At 40.6% G+C, this 20,389-nt stretch overlaps 1 protein-coding gene across 4 annotated transcripts in view; it reads right to left on the bottom strand.

Moving 5' to 3' along the window:
• VWA8 (von Willebrand factor A domain containing 8) overlaps positions 1 to 20,389 on the bottom strand; it is a 290,052-nt gene that overhangs the window by 163,317 nt on the left and 106,346 nt on the right. For all 4 annotated transcript variants that reach the window (XR_012159153.2, XM_073345760.2, XM_073345743.2 and 1 more), the window contains 4 exons: positions 13,910 to 14,025; positions 12,751 to 12,857; positions 10,517 to 10,623; positions 5,791 to 5,862 (listed from right to left, as the gene is read on the bottom strand). Coding sequence is in view for 3 of the 4 variants with exons in the window: in XM_073345760.2 (XP_073201861.2) it covers positions 5,791 to 5,862; positions 10,517 to 10,623; positions 12,751 to 12,857; positions 13,910 to 14,025 (402 nt within the window). In the remaining variant the exon portion in view is untranslated. The remainder of the gene's footprint in view (positions 1 to 5,790; positions 5,863 to 10,516; positions 10,624 to 12,750; positions 12,858 to 13,909; positions 14,026 to 20,389) is intronic.

Below are 20,389 nucleotides of genomic sequence, written 5' to 3'. Positions count from 1 at the left end.
CACAGGCAATAGATTGAAGAAAAAAAAGTCCTTTAAATTGCTCCATGTAGCAGAGCACAGCTAGCCCTCCTGGCTCCTGCCTCTGATAAAGTCACTCAGTGACCCTCTGGTTCTGAAACCACTGGTGCTTTTATTTACAAGTCTGTGTTCCCACCTCCTTCTCACCATACAGTGTACACAGCTCTGGGTTCCTTGTGTCTGAACCCAAGAGGGAAGGGCTTTCTCCCTGTCTGCATTCCCTCGCTCTCCTCCATCCCACTTCCCAGCCTCTTATATAGCCCTGGGCTTCCTTCTTCCCAGCCTCTTATATAGCCCTGGGCTAATTGGGCTCTCAGTCCCTAGTTAGGACAGGCTCTTTCCAGCCAGCTTCACTTTATTCACTTAAACGGCGTGGCAGGGGGCTGATTCTGCAGTCTCTCTGCTCAGCACCCTGTCACACTCCACAAAACACGTAAACAATATACATTTGCTATTCTGAGTTTTGTTCAGTGTTACATGCCATTATGGTACTCCTGGTTTCTCCACAAGTGAGTATGTAATTAGATTGGAAGAAGAATATTATCTTTGAAGGAAACATGGTCAAGTTTTCTATAGAACACGTCCTTAGAAATACCTTAAAGAGTCAAGCATTTGTCTTATTAATTTCCTCACACTAAAATTTATTTCTAGTAAAAGCATGTGCGTCTGGTGGTCATTAACAGGGAATAGCACTGGTGAGCAGGGCTGGTGTGGAATGTTCTCCAATGCATCTCGGAGTCCCACTCCTCAGTCACATACAGCAGCTGAACTGCTCTAACTCATGCTGTGGTTTTCTGTCCTCTTTATGAGCAGATTAATGAAGAGGATACCCATAATTTTGGGAATACCCACCTAACCACCCCATTTCCTTCTAGCCATGTCCCTTTTCTCCATCATGCTACCCACTATGCTGCACAGTGGTATGGACTGCATTACAGACAGTCTATCCAGGCAGAGAACTGCATAAGTGCACTGTACATCACGGGCACCGTGCTTAGTTAGGCAAAGTGGTATAAACTGACTTTAGAATACATGAGTCTGGCCATCTACCTTGAAACTTCAGTTACATGAACCAGTGAATAATCTTAACAAGACACTATAGGACATATAAGATTTAAAACATGACTACTCTGCCTTTGCTATGAAGTGGTAAAGAATGTTTTGTAGATTGCAAGGGTAACACTGCCCTCAAGCCAGGGCAGAACCACTGCTGTTGATGCCAGTTGCACCTAACCTGACACAAGAAGATTATCATACAACCATTCTGTTTTAGTCACTAGTAGATGTCCTGACAGAGGTGACCTTTAAGGAGGCATTTAAATGAGGAAAATAAAGTGTCCTTGTGGACCAAAACAGATATAGTTTGTTATGAAGCATTTCTGTATATTTATTAAGCCTTCAAAGAAGGCCTCTTAGGGATCAACAGACACTAAGGTTATGTCTACACTGCAATTTTGTCCATCAGGGGTGTGGAAAAAAAAACCACACCCCCCACCAGCAAAGGTTTTACTGACGAAAAGCACCGGTGTGGACAACGCTTTGTCAGTGGAGATGCTCTCCTGCCGACAAAGATACTGCTACTCCTTGTGTGGAAGGGGAGGTTCATTTCGCTGGCAGGAGAGCTCTCTCCTACCAGTAAAGAGCAGCTACATGGGAGACCTTACAGTGGCGCCGCTGTAGCAGCACAGCTGTGTTGCTGTAAGATACGCAGTGTAGACACAGCCTAAGCAATGTCTTCAATTGTCTGAATAGCTTGTACTGTGCGTGTGTCAAAAAGTGACTATAAAATGGAGTAGTTCAGTCCTCCAACACTAGACTGAATATGTTAGTACTTTAGGATTATGAAATAATGGCGAGTTGAAGCCTTGTGACTTCTTACCTAGGTGTGCGCTTTCTCCCTCCAAAAGGAAAGAAAACACTTGAAACGCTGCAAGTTTTGTTTGGTCACTTCAGGACTGTTCATATTTGCTTAGACTCCACATTAAGGGCAATGAAATGAAAGAAATTGGCACCTCCATTAATATGGCTTCTAAAATCCAACACTTCTGACAATTTCCTTCCCTGAAAAACTGTTCAGTAAATTTTATACATACAAGCAAACTCAGACATTTGGCAAAACCGTTAGGGGTGTGTGCGTGTGTGTATGTATATACACGGGCACACACATGCATGCATGCACACACACCATACACAAACATTTTTCATGGACATAATTTCTTTCCCTTCTGCCAAAAATTGGAAATTAGTAAAGACACTAAAGGTCTGGACAGGACCAGATTAAGGTCCCAAGTTGGGATCAGTTGTCTATCCTGCAGGTAGAGTCTGTCAAGACCCTTCAGAAAACGAGGGACCATCGGGTTGGCGAAGACTGAACAGCCAGCCGCTCCTGGATGGAATGCCAAAATGGCCACCAAATGGACCATGAGAGATGATACTGAGAGGCCCTGTGTTTCAAATGTAGTAGGTAGTCTAAGATAAGAGGTATAGGTGCCTGCATCGGGAGAGCGTGAACTTGAGAACACCAGATTGAGAATCTTTTCCACTTGGCTAGGTAGGTGGCCCTGGTGGAGGGTTTCCTACTGCCAAGTAGGACCTCCGTAACGGCCTCAGAGCACATTAGCTCAGTCGGGTTTAACCATGAAGCTTCCAAGTGGTGAGCTGAAGAGACTTGAGGCTGGGATGATGGAAGTGGTCTTGGGTGATCAGGTCCAGAAGCAGGGGCAACAAGATTGGGGTGTCCACTGATAGCTCCAGGAGCGTGATTTACCAGTGCTGGCAGGGCCAGGCTGACGCTACCAGAATGACCGCAGCCCTTTCCCTGTGGATCTTGAGCAGAACCCTGTTGACAAGTGGAAATGGTGGGAATGTGTACAACAGGTGGTCTGTCCAAGGGCGGAGGAACCCATCTGTGAGGGAGCCCGGACTGTGATTCTGGAAGGAACAGAACTGGAGGCATTTTCTGTTGCTCTTCGTGGCAAACAGGTCAATTCGGGGATCTCCACTCCTTTGGAAAATGCTGTTCACCAGGTCCGGGTGAATAGACCACTTGTGGTTATGAAAGGATCTGCTAAGATAGTCCGCCAACTCATTCTGAGAACCTGGATGCTATGAACTGAGTGGGCTATAGGGAAGTCCCACAGCTTGAGGGCTTCCCGACACAGGGGAGAGGAATGAGCTCCACCCTGCTTGTTCATATAAAACACTGCAGTTGTGTTGTCCATCATCACCTCTGCTCGTTTCCCTTGCAAGTGCACCTGGAAGGTCTGGCATGCCAGGTGGACCACTCTGAGCTTCTTGAAGTTGATGTGGAGTGAGAGCTCAGCTTGCAACCAGAGACCTTAGGTCTGAAGGTCTCCCAAGTGAGCACCCCACTCCAATGCTGATGCATCTGTCACCAGGGACAGAGAGGGCTGGGGCTTGGTGAAGGTGACTCCCACGCATACCTTCTGTGGATTGAGCCACCAGTGGAAAGATTCAAGAACTGACACCGGGAGGGTGACCATCTTGTCCAGACTGTCATGCCCTGGCCAACAGTCTGATGCCAGCCAGGCCTGGAAAGGTCTGAGCCTCAGCCTTGCATGCTGTACCACATACATACATGCTGCCAGGTGACCGAGGAGCTTCAAGCAATTCCTCACTGTGGTGGTGGCTTTTGGTGATGAAAATAGGGGAGGAGAGAGGAAACCTAAAGGTCCAAGAACATAAAAAAAAGACTTCTCTGATCAAGTTGTACACCTTCCTTTGCAGATAAAATGAGGATACAGCTCATGCATATACACTAACATTAGTGATCAGATTCTGTTCTAAGATGCATACCAACCCACTGAAGTCTTTGGGAGATGTGCACGGGTATCTAAAGGGAAACCACAGTGCACGTGCAAAGACAAACTGATCAAAACTGTTAGGTACTGTGACAGCCAGAAGGTAAGGGTCTCCCTGGTATCTAGCAGTGAGTCTTAGCTGGCCTGACCAGCTCAGTGTACTACAACTCATTATAGTTATAATCTGTATCTAAAAGGTGTCATGTAAGGTATCATCTAAGAAATGGCAACATGCCGGTCATTCATATTATTGCATGGTGTATGTATGGGTGATATATGAAAAATTATAAATATGTGATGGAAATACGTTTGCAAAATGTGTCGGGGAAGCAGGGCTTAAGTCACCCAGTCCTAGACAAAGGAATGTGATTCCACTCCCTTGAAGGTATCTCCAATGTAAATTAACCAAGGAGAGACCATGAAATTAAATTTACATGCAAGGTAGACAAAGCCATCAGGCAAATCAGTGGGGGGATGGCCACTGGTTTGTCACAGTGGTGAGAAAACTACTTTGAACAAAAGACTCTAGTTTGTTAAGTAAGGTTTTAGTCTTAGAAGCATATTTTACATTTGTTTGTAACCATTTCTATCCCAATCACTTCTACTTGGTGTCACTTAAATATCTGTTCTTTGTTAATAAACTCACTCTTGTTCTGTTACACAACCAGTCATCCCAGTGTAGTGTTTTAAACTGAAGAGTGAAACCCTCAGCCAAGCTAGCAGGCTGGTACTGTGTACTATCTCTTTAAAGGAGCAGCAAGCTTGATAAGGTTTAGTGTGTGTTCCACTGAGCGGGACTGGACTCAACAGGGGAGATGATTTTGGGGAAGCTCAGGGCTGGAAGGGCTGTTGGTGTCACCCTGCATAGAGTAACCAGGCTGGGGAAAACCATGCTGGGGCTTTGTGCTCGGGAGAACGCTGCTGGTATCAGGGATGTGAGCCAAAACTGCAGAGCACAGAGGCACCCAGGGCTACAGGTTAGGTGGTGACACAACCCCTTACTGGTCTGGAATGAACCCCTAAATGTCGCAGTTATTCGTTGTATAGTTTGTCTCTCTCTCGCTCTCTCACTCACATACAGACACAAAAACCTTCAACTAATTGAACACACAGCATTTTGTGTCCTCCTCTACCCCAAACACACAAATCACCACTGATCCTATGTTATAGAAAGTGAACGACAAATATGTGCTACAGTACTAAAGAAATGCTGGTAGAGTTAAGCTTTCAGTCCCTATCAAACAGATCACACAAAACAGTGACATCAGACTTAGTTTCTAATCATAGATTAAACTTTTAACTTAAGTTCAATGAACAGAAAAGGATAGATTTTTTTTTTTAATTACAACGTTTGCAAGTAAGCAGAAGATGAAAACCTTGGCACCTTGAATGGGAAAGTAATAGTGTGCATGGCACAAAAGCAGGCTTATCTTAATGTGGCTGCTTTTAAAAATATTTAAAATATGTCAACTGGATTAATTCCTAATATCTAGCCTCTTGTTACTTAAACTTCTGTGCTGGCAGTGATCAACAAGCTGTGTTTTATGGACACACAAAAAAAAAACCCCACGCCCTGAATTCTGAGCAGGATTAACCAGACAAAAAGAAAGAGTCCTTATCAACTCTTAAGAGCACCTAAAGTGACTGAATCTGATATACAATCAGTTTTCTATGTTGCTGCACAGAAGTAATTTAAGGTACCTATCAAATAAGGCTATATATATATACAGGATACTAGTATATTTGTCTTTTTAGGTTTAGATTTCTCTGTAGTTATTTACTTATTCTAAAACTAGATTCCAATAACATTCTCAGATGTAGGCACATGAAACTGAAGATTTATCAATGGCACGATAGATGCAACTTCAACAAAGCAAAAGAGAGTTTCACTTACTTATACCAATGGTGAATGTGGTCCACACACTGTAAAGAGAGATATGTTTTAACTTACCTGGTTGCCAACTAGAAGAAGGTGTTCTCCCAGCAAAAAGTCTTTTAGCATATCCTCCATCACCATCATATGCTAGAGACAAAGAAAACAAGAATTTTAATTACTGTGCTTATACACACAAAATAAATGCAAGATTATTACTTAAAGTATTTTTCACCAGAACCCTTATCTATATCTATTTATTTGGTATTCTAATGAAATAGAATTGTCTCAATCAGAGCAGAGGGAATCTATTCAGTAACAAACAATGATGTACAGTTTTTAACTCCATTGATATACTATCCTGCACTCTGACTGGCGTTAGGTGTCTGATTTCTGTATTTCTCAATAACTGTACAGAATGAATTTCCTTTTAGCATGGTTGGCTAATATTTGTCAGCCACAGTGCAAGGACTGATAATAATGACTGTATGTATGTAAACTGCATCATGGAACGGGCCTCCCAAATACCCCAAGAAAACCTGCTTCAATACAGAATTAAAACCCCTGCCACCCGCACACCCCTAGTTGTCCCATACAACTCCACACTGGAATCCATACAGGGCATCATTAAACAAGTACAAGCCGCACTCTATGTGGATCGCATCCTGAAACAAATCTTTCCTTAACCCCCTCTTCTGACCTTCAAACCACCCCCCAAACCTCTCCAAACTCATCATCAGAAGCAAGCTCCCCATAGACCAGGACACACCAACTCAAAGAAGCACCAGACTCTGCCAGAACAGATGCAAAACCTGCAGACATATCTGCACTCCCGACAATACACCTTTCAAGATCCATGGATCCTGCACATGCCTATCACAACATGTGGTGTGCCTCATCCAGTGCACTAAATGCCCCGATAAAGCTGTGGGGGGGAACCCAGAGAATTACTATATTCTTGAATGAACTCACAAAGGAAAATGATAAGCCGAGGGTGGCGGGGGGCCCCCGCAGCTCCAAGCTGCGGAGGGCAGGGAACCTTGGAGTTCCTAGTCGCAGGGGCCCCTGTAGCTCCCAGCCAGCAGCGGGGACCCAGAGCCCCAGCAGTGATGGATGCTAGAGATCTGTCTAGCCTGGAAACTATGACTGTTTCTTTGGGTCACAGATTTTACTACTGCAAAACCAAGCCCTGTCACCTCAAATTTAGATGACTATAGTTATGTCCATAATGGTACCTAGAGAAGACTCTTGAGCTGGAAGTCCCGCCACAGGTATAAAAGAAAGAAAGTGGCTGGCAAATCATTCTCCAGAAGTACCCACAACTTTGGAACTCTCCCCCATCCTGCACTGGATCAAAATAGTTTGAATTTGTTGAACTTCAAGGCATGCAGCAAGGTCCATCTTTTACCCAAGCTTTTGGAGAGGAAAGAGCATGCAATAGATTACAGCAAACAACAATAATCAAGAACTAATAGGAACATTTTTCGTATGATATGAAGAAAAGTCCCAATGGTCAAATTTGTCTCTGGTACAACTCCACTAAGTCAAGAGATGAATTTGATCCAATATGTTTATAATTACGCACATTTATATCACCTGAAGGTGAGACATTGATCTCAAATACAAGTTTCTATTCCAATTGCAGTTTATTTTCAAGAAAAAACAAAGAAAATCCATCCCAAATCAAAAAAGTGTGTGCATTTCTCACAATCTCAGAATTAGACTGACTAATCACAGCCACTGTTAAAATACTTGATATACTTAATACTAACTAAATGTTGTAAAACATTCTGACATGCACAATTAGTAATGTACTTGAAAACAAATATCAACCTAAACTTGCTCCAAACAATAGATTTGTTGCAAATAAAAATAATGCAATCATCTAAGGAGCCTGATAACATGAAAAATGCAGGCTGCTTTACTAGCATCAAAATCTTGTGTATCCTCTGTATTTAGTGAAAATAGGTCATCTGTAAGTAGGTCAGACAGGGTACTTAGAAAAAGGAATAACTGTCTTTATATAAATGTAACATAATATTATTTTTTTCTTTCAGCATCATCATCTCATCATTGGTATTTGCTTCTTGAAATCAGTAACTCCTGCATTATTACTGAGTATACAGAAATATTCAATTTAGAACACTGCAAAAGCTGTTTTGATTTTCCAAATCGCTTTAGACCAGAACAAAAGGCAATATTTTAATGATGCTTATAATCAAAGTTTAATATTGCAAAATCCTAACTACCCAGGTCAAGAGACTATCAAATGCACCATAATTTTTGAGGAGTAGGGGAGAAGGCTTGAAGACAAATTACTGTATTTATGCATACACTGTAAATTTACAGCTGACCCGATTAGTTTTAGTCTAGATTTAACATCATGTATCCCAGCAAGCCACGTCCATTACACTTTCTGAGTTAATTGCTAAAAACATGTGAGTACTTCCTCACAATTCTTCATTTAAACAAACAAATCCTAAATTGTATAAATAACTGTGTTCAAGTTGTTTCCCTCAAACAACTGTTTTTGCACAATAAATGCAAGTACTCATTAGAAATTGTCTAATTTTCCTAGCAACAGGGTCCAAGCTAGTATTGTAGTGAGATATACAGAGAACATTTACAATCACGTCATGTTCATATAAGAGATTTGCAAATGGAAATGTCAAAATTCCACTAGCTTTGGCAATACATATTCAGTGCTCCCCAAAAGCGAGGCTGATTGGGGCATTTAGCACATATCTAAAAATCACTGTTCTTCTTCTGAGTCTCATAATACGCAGCCCAGTTTAGATAGCAGGTTCCAGCTTTGGTACTACATCTTCAGTTGCAGCACACTGTGATTTCACAGCAATGCTGCAACCCCACTGGGACATGAAATGTTTTGGGGGCAAGTGTGCATAACTCAGTGCTGGGTTTTTAACGACATCACACAATAATGGAATATATTGCCAGTTTCATTCTCCAGCAGAGTTTTATGGTTGTGAAATCATCACCAGAGCACTTTAGTGTGTCACACTGGGATGGGAGCTGGCAGTGCAGGACTAAACAAGAAAACTAATTTTTAGTTGGTAATATGTTACTTTCTGACAGTTTTTTAGGAATATAGATTTGGGGCAATTTCCTTCAGCCAACATGTTTAACAAAAATGTGACACCCAAACAAAGCAGATAAATAATATTCTAACATATGTCAGGTTCAGATTTTTGCAGTGCTTTCAATTTGTAATTACTGCAATTATTGCCTCCTTGAACAAGAAGATGGAAAGAGTAGCACACACAGAAGAGCACTGTTCTAAGGTTTAGGATTTCATCTGTGAGAGTCCCAAAGTTAAAGTACTTTACTGAAATGATAGCACAGAACAAAACCTCAAACATCGAATTTTACGAGGGAAAATTAAGAAGATTCTCACAGATTCACATTGCCAGCAGGGCCCATGCAGTGGAGGCTGCACGCTCTGCTCTGCGGAGGACTAGCAAATGAGGTGGAAAGAAAGAAAAGGATATGAAAAAACGAAGGAAAGGAAACTCCCTAAGGAAGAGGCCCTGCCTAGGCTCTAAAAGCTAGTGCTAACATGCAAACACTTCACAGGAGCTGCCTGTGCTGCCTTTGGATGGCAAAGCATTCAGGAGATTCACTCAGTGGGCAGGCCCTATGGCTAAGCATACCCTGGACTGACAGCTGACACTTCAGTGCTGTGGTGACCAGACACCTGCCCTCTCTAGTGAAGAGCAGTGGACCTGCCTTTGCTAGAGAAAAACACTTCCCCTTTCATAGCACGTTTGCAGACCCACGTCTTTGCTTTTTGTTATTTTTCTTATTCTCTTCCCCTTCATATACATTTTGGAATTTCTCTGGGTCAGCTGAACAGCGTGAGAGGCTGAAACAACATTTCTATTAACACCAAATAGCATGATAATTGTGAGTACAGAGCAGAGATTTTAACCATTAGTAGCCATATTAAAGATTTGCATATATACAGCATAGTTCTCGAGCAATTCTTGCACTCTGATTAGCTAAAAATGTCTGTCAGTCAATTAGAATCCTGGGACTTGCACATAATATAGTTATTAAGAATACTGTACAGTGATTATACAAGTTAGACACTCAGAACCAATGAAAGTGCACAGACTACATAAATGGAGGAAAACTATGCTGCAGCAACTTTTGTTGAATTTCTGCACTCTAGGGAGTCCATTTTAGAATAATAACTGAAATGTATTTAAACAGGAGTGCATCAGTCTATGATTTGGCTCAGTATGCTGTTAATAAGCATATTGTTTGTGTATTAAAAAAGTGTTACAAATAAAATTACTATGAACAGTGATAGGTTTTCAAAAATTTAATTGTTTTTGTATTTTAAAAACATATACAAGTAATTCCTAAACCAAATTGTGTACTGCAAGCTGCAAAACTTCAAGTTATAAACTTCTAAAAATAGGATCTTAAAAAGGAACTGTTTACCTATAAGAATAGTGGCTTAGGCAAGCTGCAATAATAAAACCTCTCAACACAGTACTTTATTGATTCACTACAAACAAAATCCAGGTTCAATAGTTGTTTCTTTACTTCTTATGAAAGTTCTACAAGATTTTTATAATCTCTTCACAAAGGGATGGTTAAGAAGCTTGATCTCTAGTCACCTGAAACGAGCACCAAATTTACCAACAAGATTAAAAATTTTCAAGGATCACTGTTTCAGCCTGATGCAACCACTTTACCAACATGCTATTTAAAAAAATCTTTACTACAATGTTTAACAAACTCTATTGCATCTGTAGCGTCAGAGAAGTGCACTCACCTGGGTGTTCTCATAAAACAGAACATCAGGCACTTTCATTTTCTCATTGGGGTTATAAACAGGCATGGTGGCAGATCCAATCCTCAGAAACCCATTATGTATTTCACCTATACATTTTATGAAAAACAAAGAATTACTTAGAACACTGATTTGCAGATATGTGGTCAACAATACTGGTAATGAGATAATGCATACATTTGTTGCAATGTATTGGTACAGCAAAGCTTCCAGCTTTCGGAAGAAAGAGGACAGAAAAGGAATAGCATAAAGCTCTAAGGCTTCAAATCAGTTCCATTACAATGCGTGACAAATTGGTGATGTTAGGGGGACAAGTATCAGAAAGAACATTGCAAATTGTGACAGCTGCTTTGGCTGAAGCCTTAACTTGGTACTCCCTTCCTCTAATCATTGAGTGTTATTAAAACTGTTTGACCGGACTCACCCCTTGGAGAAACAGCATGCCAGTCATTTCCTTTAAACTTTAGGCAAGATAAAGTCACTGTTGGTTTCTCCATTCAGCACATTTTATACAAATGGTTTAATAACACAAAATAGGCACATTTAAAACGTCGGTGAAAAGTGGCTAAATTTGCATATGTTGGGGAAACATTCAGAAGTAGTTTGGAGAGAAAAATAATTAAAACCACTGTATTGGCTAACCACAGTAGTCTGCTACAAGGAGTTACGCTACAACACAGCAGTTCCAGATAGTCAACTCTGCCTCCCACAGATGCTTGCCCTTTTCCTCTATTCAGACATCCTGTTGGGTTGGATGAACCTGAACTGTAATACTGAGAAACTGCTCTCCATTGTTTGTTTTTATTTTGTTTAGTTTAACTCTGCTATGGTTTTGCAAATGGTGGAATTACAAAATTACTGGTAATATGAACATGAACTTACTAAATCTGTTGTATTTTTGGTAGTTCTAATGTTGCACATTGTTAATGAATCAGGTTCAATCAGATTTATAAAGTAATATACAGTTTGCATATTAGTGTCAGTTTTGCAAAAAACTAAACTTTCAATGCAACGGAATGACTCTCTAGTCATATTACTATAATTCAAACTATCCTACCTATATGAAGTTAGTACTTGGCCCCAATTTATACCACATATGTTTTGAAACTGAAGAGAGCCTGCATTACTAGATACAGTAGCTGTAGACATTTTTACTGGTACAGCATTTTCCAAATATATGTTAAGACATGTCCTCCTGTTTTAAAGATCTAGCAATGAAAACAGACAAGACAAACACATGTAAAACAAAACTCTCAACTATGCAGGAGAAGAATAGCAAAGAGTACTGGTGAGGCTAGAAGAAAATAAAATAAGTTGAAAAGAAGGATTTAGTGGACAGGAAGTGACAGACTCTATGGTACATGACAGAAAACATGAAGCTGAGTGTAAGAAAAAAAGATAGAAACAGGAAGGCCAGAGGACAGAGAGGAATAAATTGGGGGGGGGGGGGGAGGAGGGAGATAGGAAGTGAGATAAAAGATGGAAGCGGGAACAATATGTACAGAGTTAACGGTGGGGGGGGGAGGGGGAGAGCACAAAATTTACGTGGTAAGAGACAGAACCAAAGAGGGGAAAGAAATGTTATCAGAGTGATGGGAGAAGAAGTTGTCTGTAACAGTAATATTTTGTATAGTACAGAGAGGGAGAACAGGGAAAGCCAGACTAGAGACAGATTGCCACAGTCAGAGTGAGAGATGACCAAGGTTTTTTGCAAACACGATAATGAACGAGAAGAGCTTATTTGGGTCATATTAAAGAGGAGGATGTACAGAGTATTGGGGAGGTGGAGGATGTGCTGCAATGGAGAAAGATCTAGAAGACTCAATCACACAAAAATTGTAAGCCTGGACAACAAGAAGGATGACGCACACAATTGTCAAGAATGCTAACAGAGGAAGGTAGCAAAGTGACCCAATAAAGCAAAGTGAACAAGGGCGCCATTGATCTGGCAGACTTAAAAATGTAAAGGTCACACACAAAATTCCACGGGCCAGGCTATGATAAAGAATCACTTAGATTTAGGAAGTTCTACAGTTATGAAAATTTAGAGAACGTATGTAGAGAAATATAGGTATATTCTTTAGCAAGACAACGGCTAAGGGATGTATCTAAAGCAGGGCACACTTAATTAAGGGAACATTTAATACATCTTTTTGTGTTCAAACAGTTGAGTAATGTTCATGAAAGATTAAAAACAAAAGGTGACAGAAGCTTACAACTATAATCCTTTTCCTCTTGTTTCCTAATATCATCCGGGTTTATCTCAATCCCTGAATCCAGCAGATTTTTATGTAAAGCTGATCTTGCGAGATTCGGCAAAAACCTAAACCAAGGAGGGGGGAAAAAAGGAAGGTCAGTTTTTACTTTTCTCAGGGTTCTTTTTGTCTTCTAAGATCAATGTGACACTTCACCCTGACTCCATGCCCTAAATAATACCAAATCCTGTCCCACTCTGACAGTTTCCAACTCCTCACCTACTCTATCTGTGCTTAGCAAAGGAAATGGGTCCTCATGCTATTGGAAACTGTCCAATTTCCTCTCCCCACATCAATAACTCCTAATTCCAAAGTTATATGAGTTTAAAAAAAAATACAATCACAACATACGGAAAGTTGTAGCAGCCAAGTATCCTTTAGACTTAATCTAAATTTCAGTCCCAAAATTATATTAACATAAATGCTCATTTTAAAGCACTACATTGTTATGTGGGATTCCTGTGAAGAAGCTGTAATGACGAACGAGTTAGGATGCTGAGGGGACAATGACGTTGTTCCTTCCACAGTTAATTGGAGCCAGATCCTTCAGCTGTGACTGATCCCAGATCATACAGGCCCCAGAATTGGACAGCTTAAGATTCTCTGTACCTTGGAGAATTTGGCCCTTATATTTTCGTCACTCATATTTTCAGAACTTTTTCTAACTGCTGTTGCCTTCCTTTGCAATATCTGAGTTGTCTACAACTTTTTAAAAAAATGCAATGCCTAAAACTAAATACAAACCTCCAACTGACACCTAACCACATTGTATTCCATTAATACAATCCTGAGTAATATTTTATCTTTGAGACAGCATCACACTTTTGACAATCATTAGTTCTGAAGACCTATTTCTATCAAGTCATTAAGCATATGCCACACACACACACACACACACACAGATTAGAAAGAAGTGCTGAATGATTTGTTTCAAATGATGTTTGAAATCTGGGAATTCCATAGAAGTGAAATCTAACATTCTTTGATTAGGGAGGATCAGAATAGTAGCAGTTCTACTTCTAATGTCTAACTCCTTTAAAAAAATTTAAGCCATCTTTTTATCATATTAGCAATTGTTTCTTTGAACCTTAAACTTTCACAGTAAAATTAGTATGGCTACCTGGAAAGACAGGCTTTATTGACAGCATGGTAGAGACTCTCATCTGGATACTGTGATAGCCGACGACAAATTCGTAATAGCTGTCGTGTGGACAAAGATGATGCCAGTGACTGTGCCTGCCAAAAATAAAAGGTAATTTTATTAATAGTCCTCTTGGATTTAAACTGGAACAAACCTGGAAAAAAACTATTTACATTGAAAGCAATTATTTAAAATTTTTTGTCTTAAACAGGTGCTTTCGTCCTCATATCCCAGTTTGCACCACTTAATCCTTCACAGGTCAGAATTCCGTGTTTGTGGCAGGAATCTATTACCATGGAAATAATTATGTCATCAAAATGTCAGCATTATGATTTCATTGATTTGTGTTCTATATAAGATGTGTTAACATTATATTATTAATTATTATTATTTATTAATATTATTAGGAATTACAGCAAAAAGACAAAAAAGTGAAAATTAAATTATTTGTGTTAAAGCTGATTTATCTGAAAGTTTCCTGCAGTACTGTATGGCACTGCCTCAACATATATGACATGCCTCTGCATATATTAGAGATACTGTATCCTGATTTCAGATCACCTCATGTCCATTATTTTTCAATGAATTTAGCATTTGTAACAGAATTGACATCCTGGAAATCGAAGTCTTCTATTTATTACCAGCTGAATATGAGCTCCCCATGTGAAAGAGCAAAAAGAGATAGCATAATCCTTGATGTATAAACAAGGGAATAATGGGCAAGAATAGGGAGATTGTATTACAGTACTGTCCAGGGCATTACTTGAACACTCACAAAACTGGGTGACTGAGCAACAAAATGGCAGATGAAATTCAATGTTCATAAATGCAAAAAGAAAAGAAGGACTTGAGGCACCTTAGAGACTAACACATTTATTTGAGCATAAGCTTTCGTGAGCTACAGCTCACTTCATCGGATGTAGCTTATGCTCAAATAAATGTGTTAGTCTCTAAGGTGCCACAAGTACTCTTTTTCTTTTTGCGAATACAGACTAACACGGCTGCTACTCTGAAACCTGTCATAAATGCAAAGTAATGCACATTGGAAAACATTATCCCAACTATACATATGAAACGATGGGGTCTAAATTAGCTGTTTCCACTCAAGAAAGATCTTTGGATTCACTGTAGATAGTTTTATGAAAACATCCACTCAAGGGACGGCAGCAGTCAAAAAAGCCAACAGAATGTTGGGAATCATTTGGGAAGGGATAGATTATAAAACAGAAAATATCATATTGCCACTATATAAATCCATGGTATGCCCACATCTTGAATACTGTGTGTAGATCTGATCACCCCATCTCAAAAAGATGGATTGGAATTGGAAAAGATACAGAACAGGGCATCAAAAATTATTAGGGGTATGGACCAGCTTACATATGAGGAGAGATTTATAAGACTGGGACTTTTCATCTTGGAATAAAGATGGATTAAGGGGAATACAATCAAGATCTATAAAATCATGACTGGTGTGGAGAAAGTAATTCAGGAAGTGTTATTTATTCCTTCTCATAACACAAGAACTAGGAGTCACCAAAAGAAATTAATAGGCAGGAGGTTTAAAACAAACAAAAAGGAAGTATTTGTGGAACAATCTATGGAACTCTTTGCCAGAGGACATTGTAAAGGTCAAGATTACAACAGGGTTCAAAAAAGAACTAGATAAATTTATGGAGGATAGGTCCATCAGTGGCTATTAGCCAGGATGGGCAGGGATGGTGTCCTTAGCCTCTGTTTGCCAGAAACTGGGAATGGGCAACAGGCGATGGATCACTTGATGGTTACCTGTTCTGTTCATTCCCTCTGAAGCACCTGGTATTGGCCACTGTCGGAAGACAGGATACTGGGCTAGATGGACCTTTGGTCTGACCCAGTAGGGCCGTTTTTGTGTTCTGGTGTCCACATATTCAAATGGATATTGAAAGTTGGAGACAATTCAAAAAGAGCTATCAAAATGATTCACAGTCTGGAAAATGTGCCTTATAATGAGCACTAAAGGAGCTCAATCTATTTAATTTAATCAAAGAGAGAGAGAGGATTAAGAGACTACTTGATTGCAATCTGTAATTACACAGGAAGAAGGTATCCGATTCACCTGAGGGTATGTCTACACTACGGAGAATATACTGGTATAGCTATAATCCATAACGTATAATAATGGCATAATCCATAATGGCATAATCCCGTAATGTAGACACAGCCTACACCAATGGCAGAGGTTTTTCCATTGGTGTAGAAATACCACCTCTGCTAACAGCAGCAGCTATGTTGACAAAAGCATTCTCCCGTCAACATAGCTGTGTCTGTGTTGGGCTAGGTCAGCACAGCTATGCTGGTCAGGGGTGTAGTTTTTTCAGACCCTGACAGAAGTAGCTATGGTGACCAAACTACTAATGGGTTCTTGAATCTAGCAGCAAAGACAATAATGTTTGCAAAGGTCTAACAGTTGAAGTCAGAAAAATTTAAATTAGAAATAAGATGCAAATTTTACAATGAGGTTAAATTAACTATTGGAACAAATTGAAGTCTTTATATCAAAACTGGAGATCTTTCTAAAATAAATCCTTTCGTTCAACCACAAGGTATCAGATAAAATTCTGCGTGCTGTGTTATGCAACAGTAAAGATTAGATGATCATAATGGTATCCTTTGGCCTAATTTATGAATCCACAAAATGAGTACATAGCATGGGTGACAAAAATACAAGCTTCTCCACACCGTCCTGCCAACGTTTCTAAACTCTGCTTGAGTGAGGCCACCTGAAGAATCAAGATAACAGTTCAAGATCCAAGCCCATTCATTCTTGAGTCTCTGCTGGGTCCATTTACAAAATGGACTGTTATTAAATAGTAGAGCTGGGCAGGAAAAGGTTTTCCTCTCGTGAAAATTTTTGAGATTTCAGAAATTTTTCCCATCTCAAATTGAAATGAAAAAATCAAAAATCTCAAAAATGTTCGTGAACCAAAAGTCACAAAAATAATTTGGTTTGGGTCAATCAAAATGTTTCATTTTGATAATTTGAAAGTAATAAAGGGAACCACTGACGTGAAACACACAGGTCAACGCACAGCACGGGCATGCTATTTTTTTATATATATATATGAGATAGATAGATATATATATCGCCCAACCTGTGATGTGTATGATTATTTTATATACATATATGCACATCGGATATCATACTGATCTACAGGTATCTTCCAACAGTGAATCATTTGTCTTATAGCATACACTTTCTCTGGATATTTCACAATGCTATGGATGTTAGAGAGACCCTTTTTTTAATCGCTCTGTTCAGACACCAAACACTTTACAAACAAATACATTCCCTTTTGTAATATATATTGTTAAAGAACCACATACATGCCAATAATGCAATAAATACATAAATAAGTATCGGGTTCACTTCCTTTTATTCATTCATAGATTCATACAGTTTAAGGCCAGAAAGTACTATTACATCATCCAGTCTGACCTCCTGTATATCACAGGCCATTAAGTTGCATCCAGTTGCCAACTATTGAGCCTAATTACTTGTGTTTGACTAAAGCCTTAGTTGTGTTTGGTTAAAGCATAATTTCCAGAAAGGTATCCAGTCTTAATTAGCAGATATCAACAGACGGAGAATCCACCACTTCCCTTGGTAATTTGTTCCAGTGCTTAATCATCTGCATTGTTAAAAATGTGTGTCACATTTCCAATTTGAATGTGTCTGGCTTTCAGCTTCCAGTCACTGGTTCTTGCCATGCCTTTCTCTGCTAAACTAAAGGGCACTTTAGTACCCTCTATTTTCTTCCATGAGTGTACTTATACACTAATCAAGTCACCTCTCAATCTTCTTTCTAATAAGCTTAATAAATTGAGCTAAGTCTCACGCCATAAGGGAGCCCTCAAATCATTTTTGTGGCTCTTCTCAGTCATTAATTCGAGTCCCCTCCATCCTTCCTGCACTGATATTGGCCCTCCCGGTGGACACTAGTCTCTTCCACTCCTCTATGTCATTTGCTACTGCTTCCATCTGCTATATGGTGTTGAGATCAACTGTTCTGCCCTCCCTAAGAATTCTTTGTCATGGTTTCTCTTGGGGGTACTCGTTTCCTCACACCACTTGGTTTCCACTTGACAGCTTCAAGTGGGAGTCTGTGTGTTGTCATCTGGAATACATGCCCCAAACATGTCCAGCACATCCATCTGATGCTGGTGGAAACAAGCTGCTGGTTCATGATTTCTCGGATCTCTTTGTTTGTAAGGAAATCGTTTCAACCAATGACCAGAATCTTTCTTAGGCACTTATTTTTTGAAGGTGTATAGTTTTAGTAGATCTCCAACTCTCACAGCTGTATGTTATCAATGAGATTATGTTTGAACTGAAAATTCTCAGTTTTGTTTTGATGCTATATATATTTGATTTCCCTACGTTGTTAAGTTTAGTACATGCTGTGAATGCTTTTCCTATCCTTGATGTCACTTCCTTTTTGAGCTCTCCATTGGCCAGTAAGTTACTCTGACAGGTACGACAATTTTCTGCAATAACCTTGAAAATCCTTATTGTGTTAAGGTTAAATATCTTTGGATTTCATTGTATTAAAAATGCAAACTTTATGTATTATTGTGAAATTGTATGTAATGTCGGGGGGAAGGGTGGAGGGATGTACCCAATGACCAACTTAAACCCTGGGAAGTGTTATGAGCTTCAACAAACTATTTTAAACCATGTGCCAGACATGAATGAACTTTAGAGACAAACAAAATTAGGTGGGTTTCTCAAGAAATCTCTAGGACAGTGGCTCCCAAACTTGTTCCACCGCTTGTGCAGGGAAAGCCCCTGGTGGGCTGGGCCGGTTTGTTTACCTGCTGCATCCGCAGGTTCAGCCAATCGCGGCTCCCAGTGGCCGCGGTTCGCTTCTCCAGGCCAAGGGGAGCTGCTGGAAGCAGTAGCCAGTACATCCCTCGGCCCGCGCCGCTCCCAGCACCTCCCACTGGCCTGGAGCAGCGAATCGCGGCCACTGGGAGCCACGATCGGCCGAACCTGCGGACGCAGCAGGTAAACAAACCAGCCTGGCCCACCAGGGGCTTTCCCTGCACAAGCGGTGGAACAAGTATGGGAACCACTGCTCTAGTAAATGTAAATATACCACCACCCAGATATGCAAAATCCCAGCCTTTTGAAGATATGCCCTGAGGAGAGAGCTACTGTCTGCCGATCACCTATTACATGAGGACAAGATCAAAGGCACAAGATGTACAAAGAAACAGGCTGATTGGTGCAGGCTATGTACTTGTTCTAAACTAACACCTGTTTTGAACTTGTAACCGCAGAAAATTCCCTAGGTGGGATATGAAGGACTGATCACCTGCGACAGCCCTTGCTGGAGTTGGGGGGATAGGGGAGATCCTGCCTAAGTTATTAGAATGTGTGTAGGTTCTTTTATTGTTTTTAATATGTTTGCTCTGTAATTCTATCACCTTAAGAATAAATATGCTTGTGTAGAAAGAGCTGTTTTGAAACTATAACTGTGGGCAATTATGCTGTTTATAGCTTTTGAGGAGAAAGCAAAGCAGGCCTGCTTAGGCAGTCTGTCTTGCTGGGAAACTCACAGTGTAGACAGGGAACTGTGAAGTCTGGAAAAATCTTGGTTAGGAGTGATAGAGATGTGGGTCTCCAGCCCGAAGAGGTGATGGTTGAGGTGCTGGGAACCTTGCTGGACCACAGGGCAGAAATACACGTGCAATTGCCCTGAACTGTGACAGGTGCTGCCCAAGTAGATGAACTTTTCTACTCGCTTGATTTGGCCCTACCAAATTCACGGTCCATTTTGGTCAATTTCACGGTCATAGGATTTTTAAAATAATAAATTTCATGAATTCAACTATTTAAATCTGAAATTTCACAGTGTTGTAATTGTAGGGGTCCTGACCCAAAAAGGAGTTGTGGGGTGGTTGCAAGGTTATTGTTGGGGGGGGGGGTGCGGTACTGCTACCCTTACTTCTGTGCTGCTGCACATGGCAGCACTGCCTTCAGAGCTGGGCAGCTGGAAAGCGGTGACTGCTGGCCGAGAACCCATCTCTGAAGGCAGAACCGCTGCCAGCAACAACGCAGAAGTAAGGATGGCAAGGTATGGTATTGCGACTCTTACTTCTGCACTGCTGCCTGCAGAGCTCGGCCATCAGTCAGCAGCTGGCTGGCCACCCAGCTCTGAAGGCAGCAGCACAGAAGTGAGGATCACATAGTATGGTATTTTTTTTTCCAGAGTAGCAGCCGTGTTAGTCTGTACCCGCAAAAAGAAAAGGAGTACTTGTGGCACCTTAGAGACTAACCAATTTATTGCCACCCTTACCTCTGCACTGTTACCTGCAGAGCTGTGCCCTCAGTCAGCAGCCACCGCTCTCCAGCTGCCCAGCTCTAAAGGCAGTGCAGAAGTAAGGGTGGTAAAATCACAACCCCCCCTAAAATAA

The sequence above is a fragment of the Lepidochelys kempii genome, chromosome 1, assembly GCF_965140285.1.
Source record: "Lepidochelys kempii isolate rLepKem1 chromosome 1, rLepKem1.hap1, whole genome shotgun sequence".
Classification (NCBI taxonomy): domain Eukaryota; kingdom Metazoa; phylum Chordata; order Testudines; family Cheloniidae; genus Lepidochelys; species Lepidochelys kempii.
This window is presented reverse-complemented; position numbering and strand designations above follow the sequence as displayed.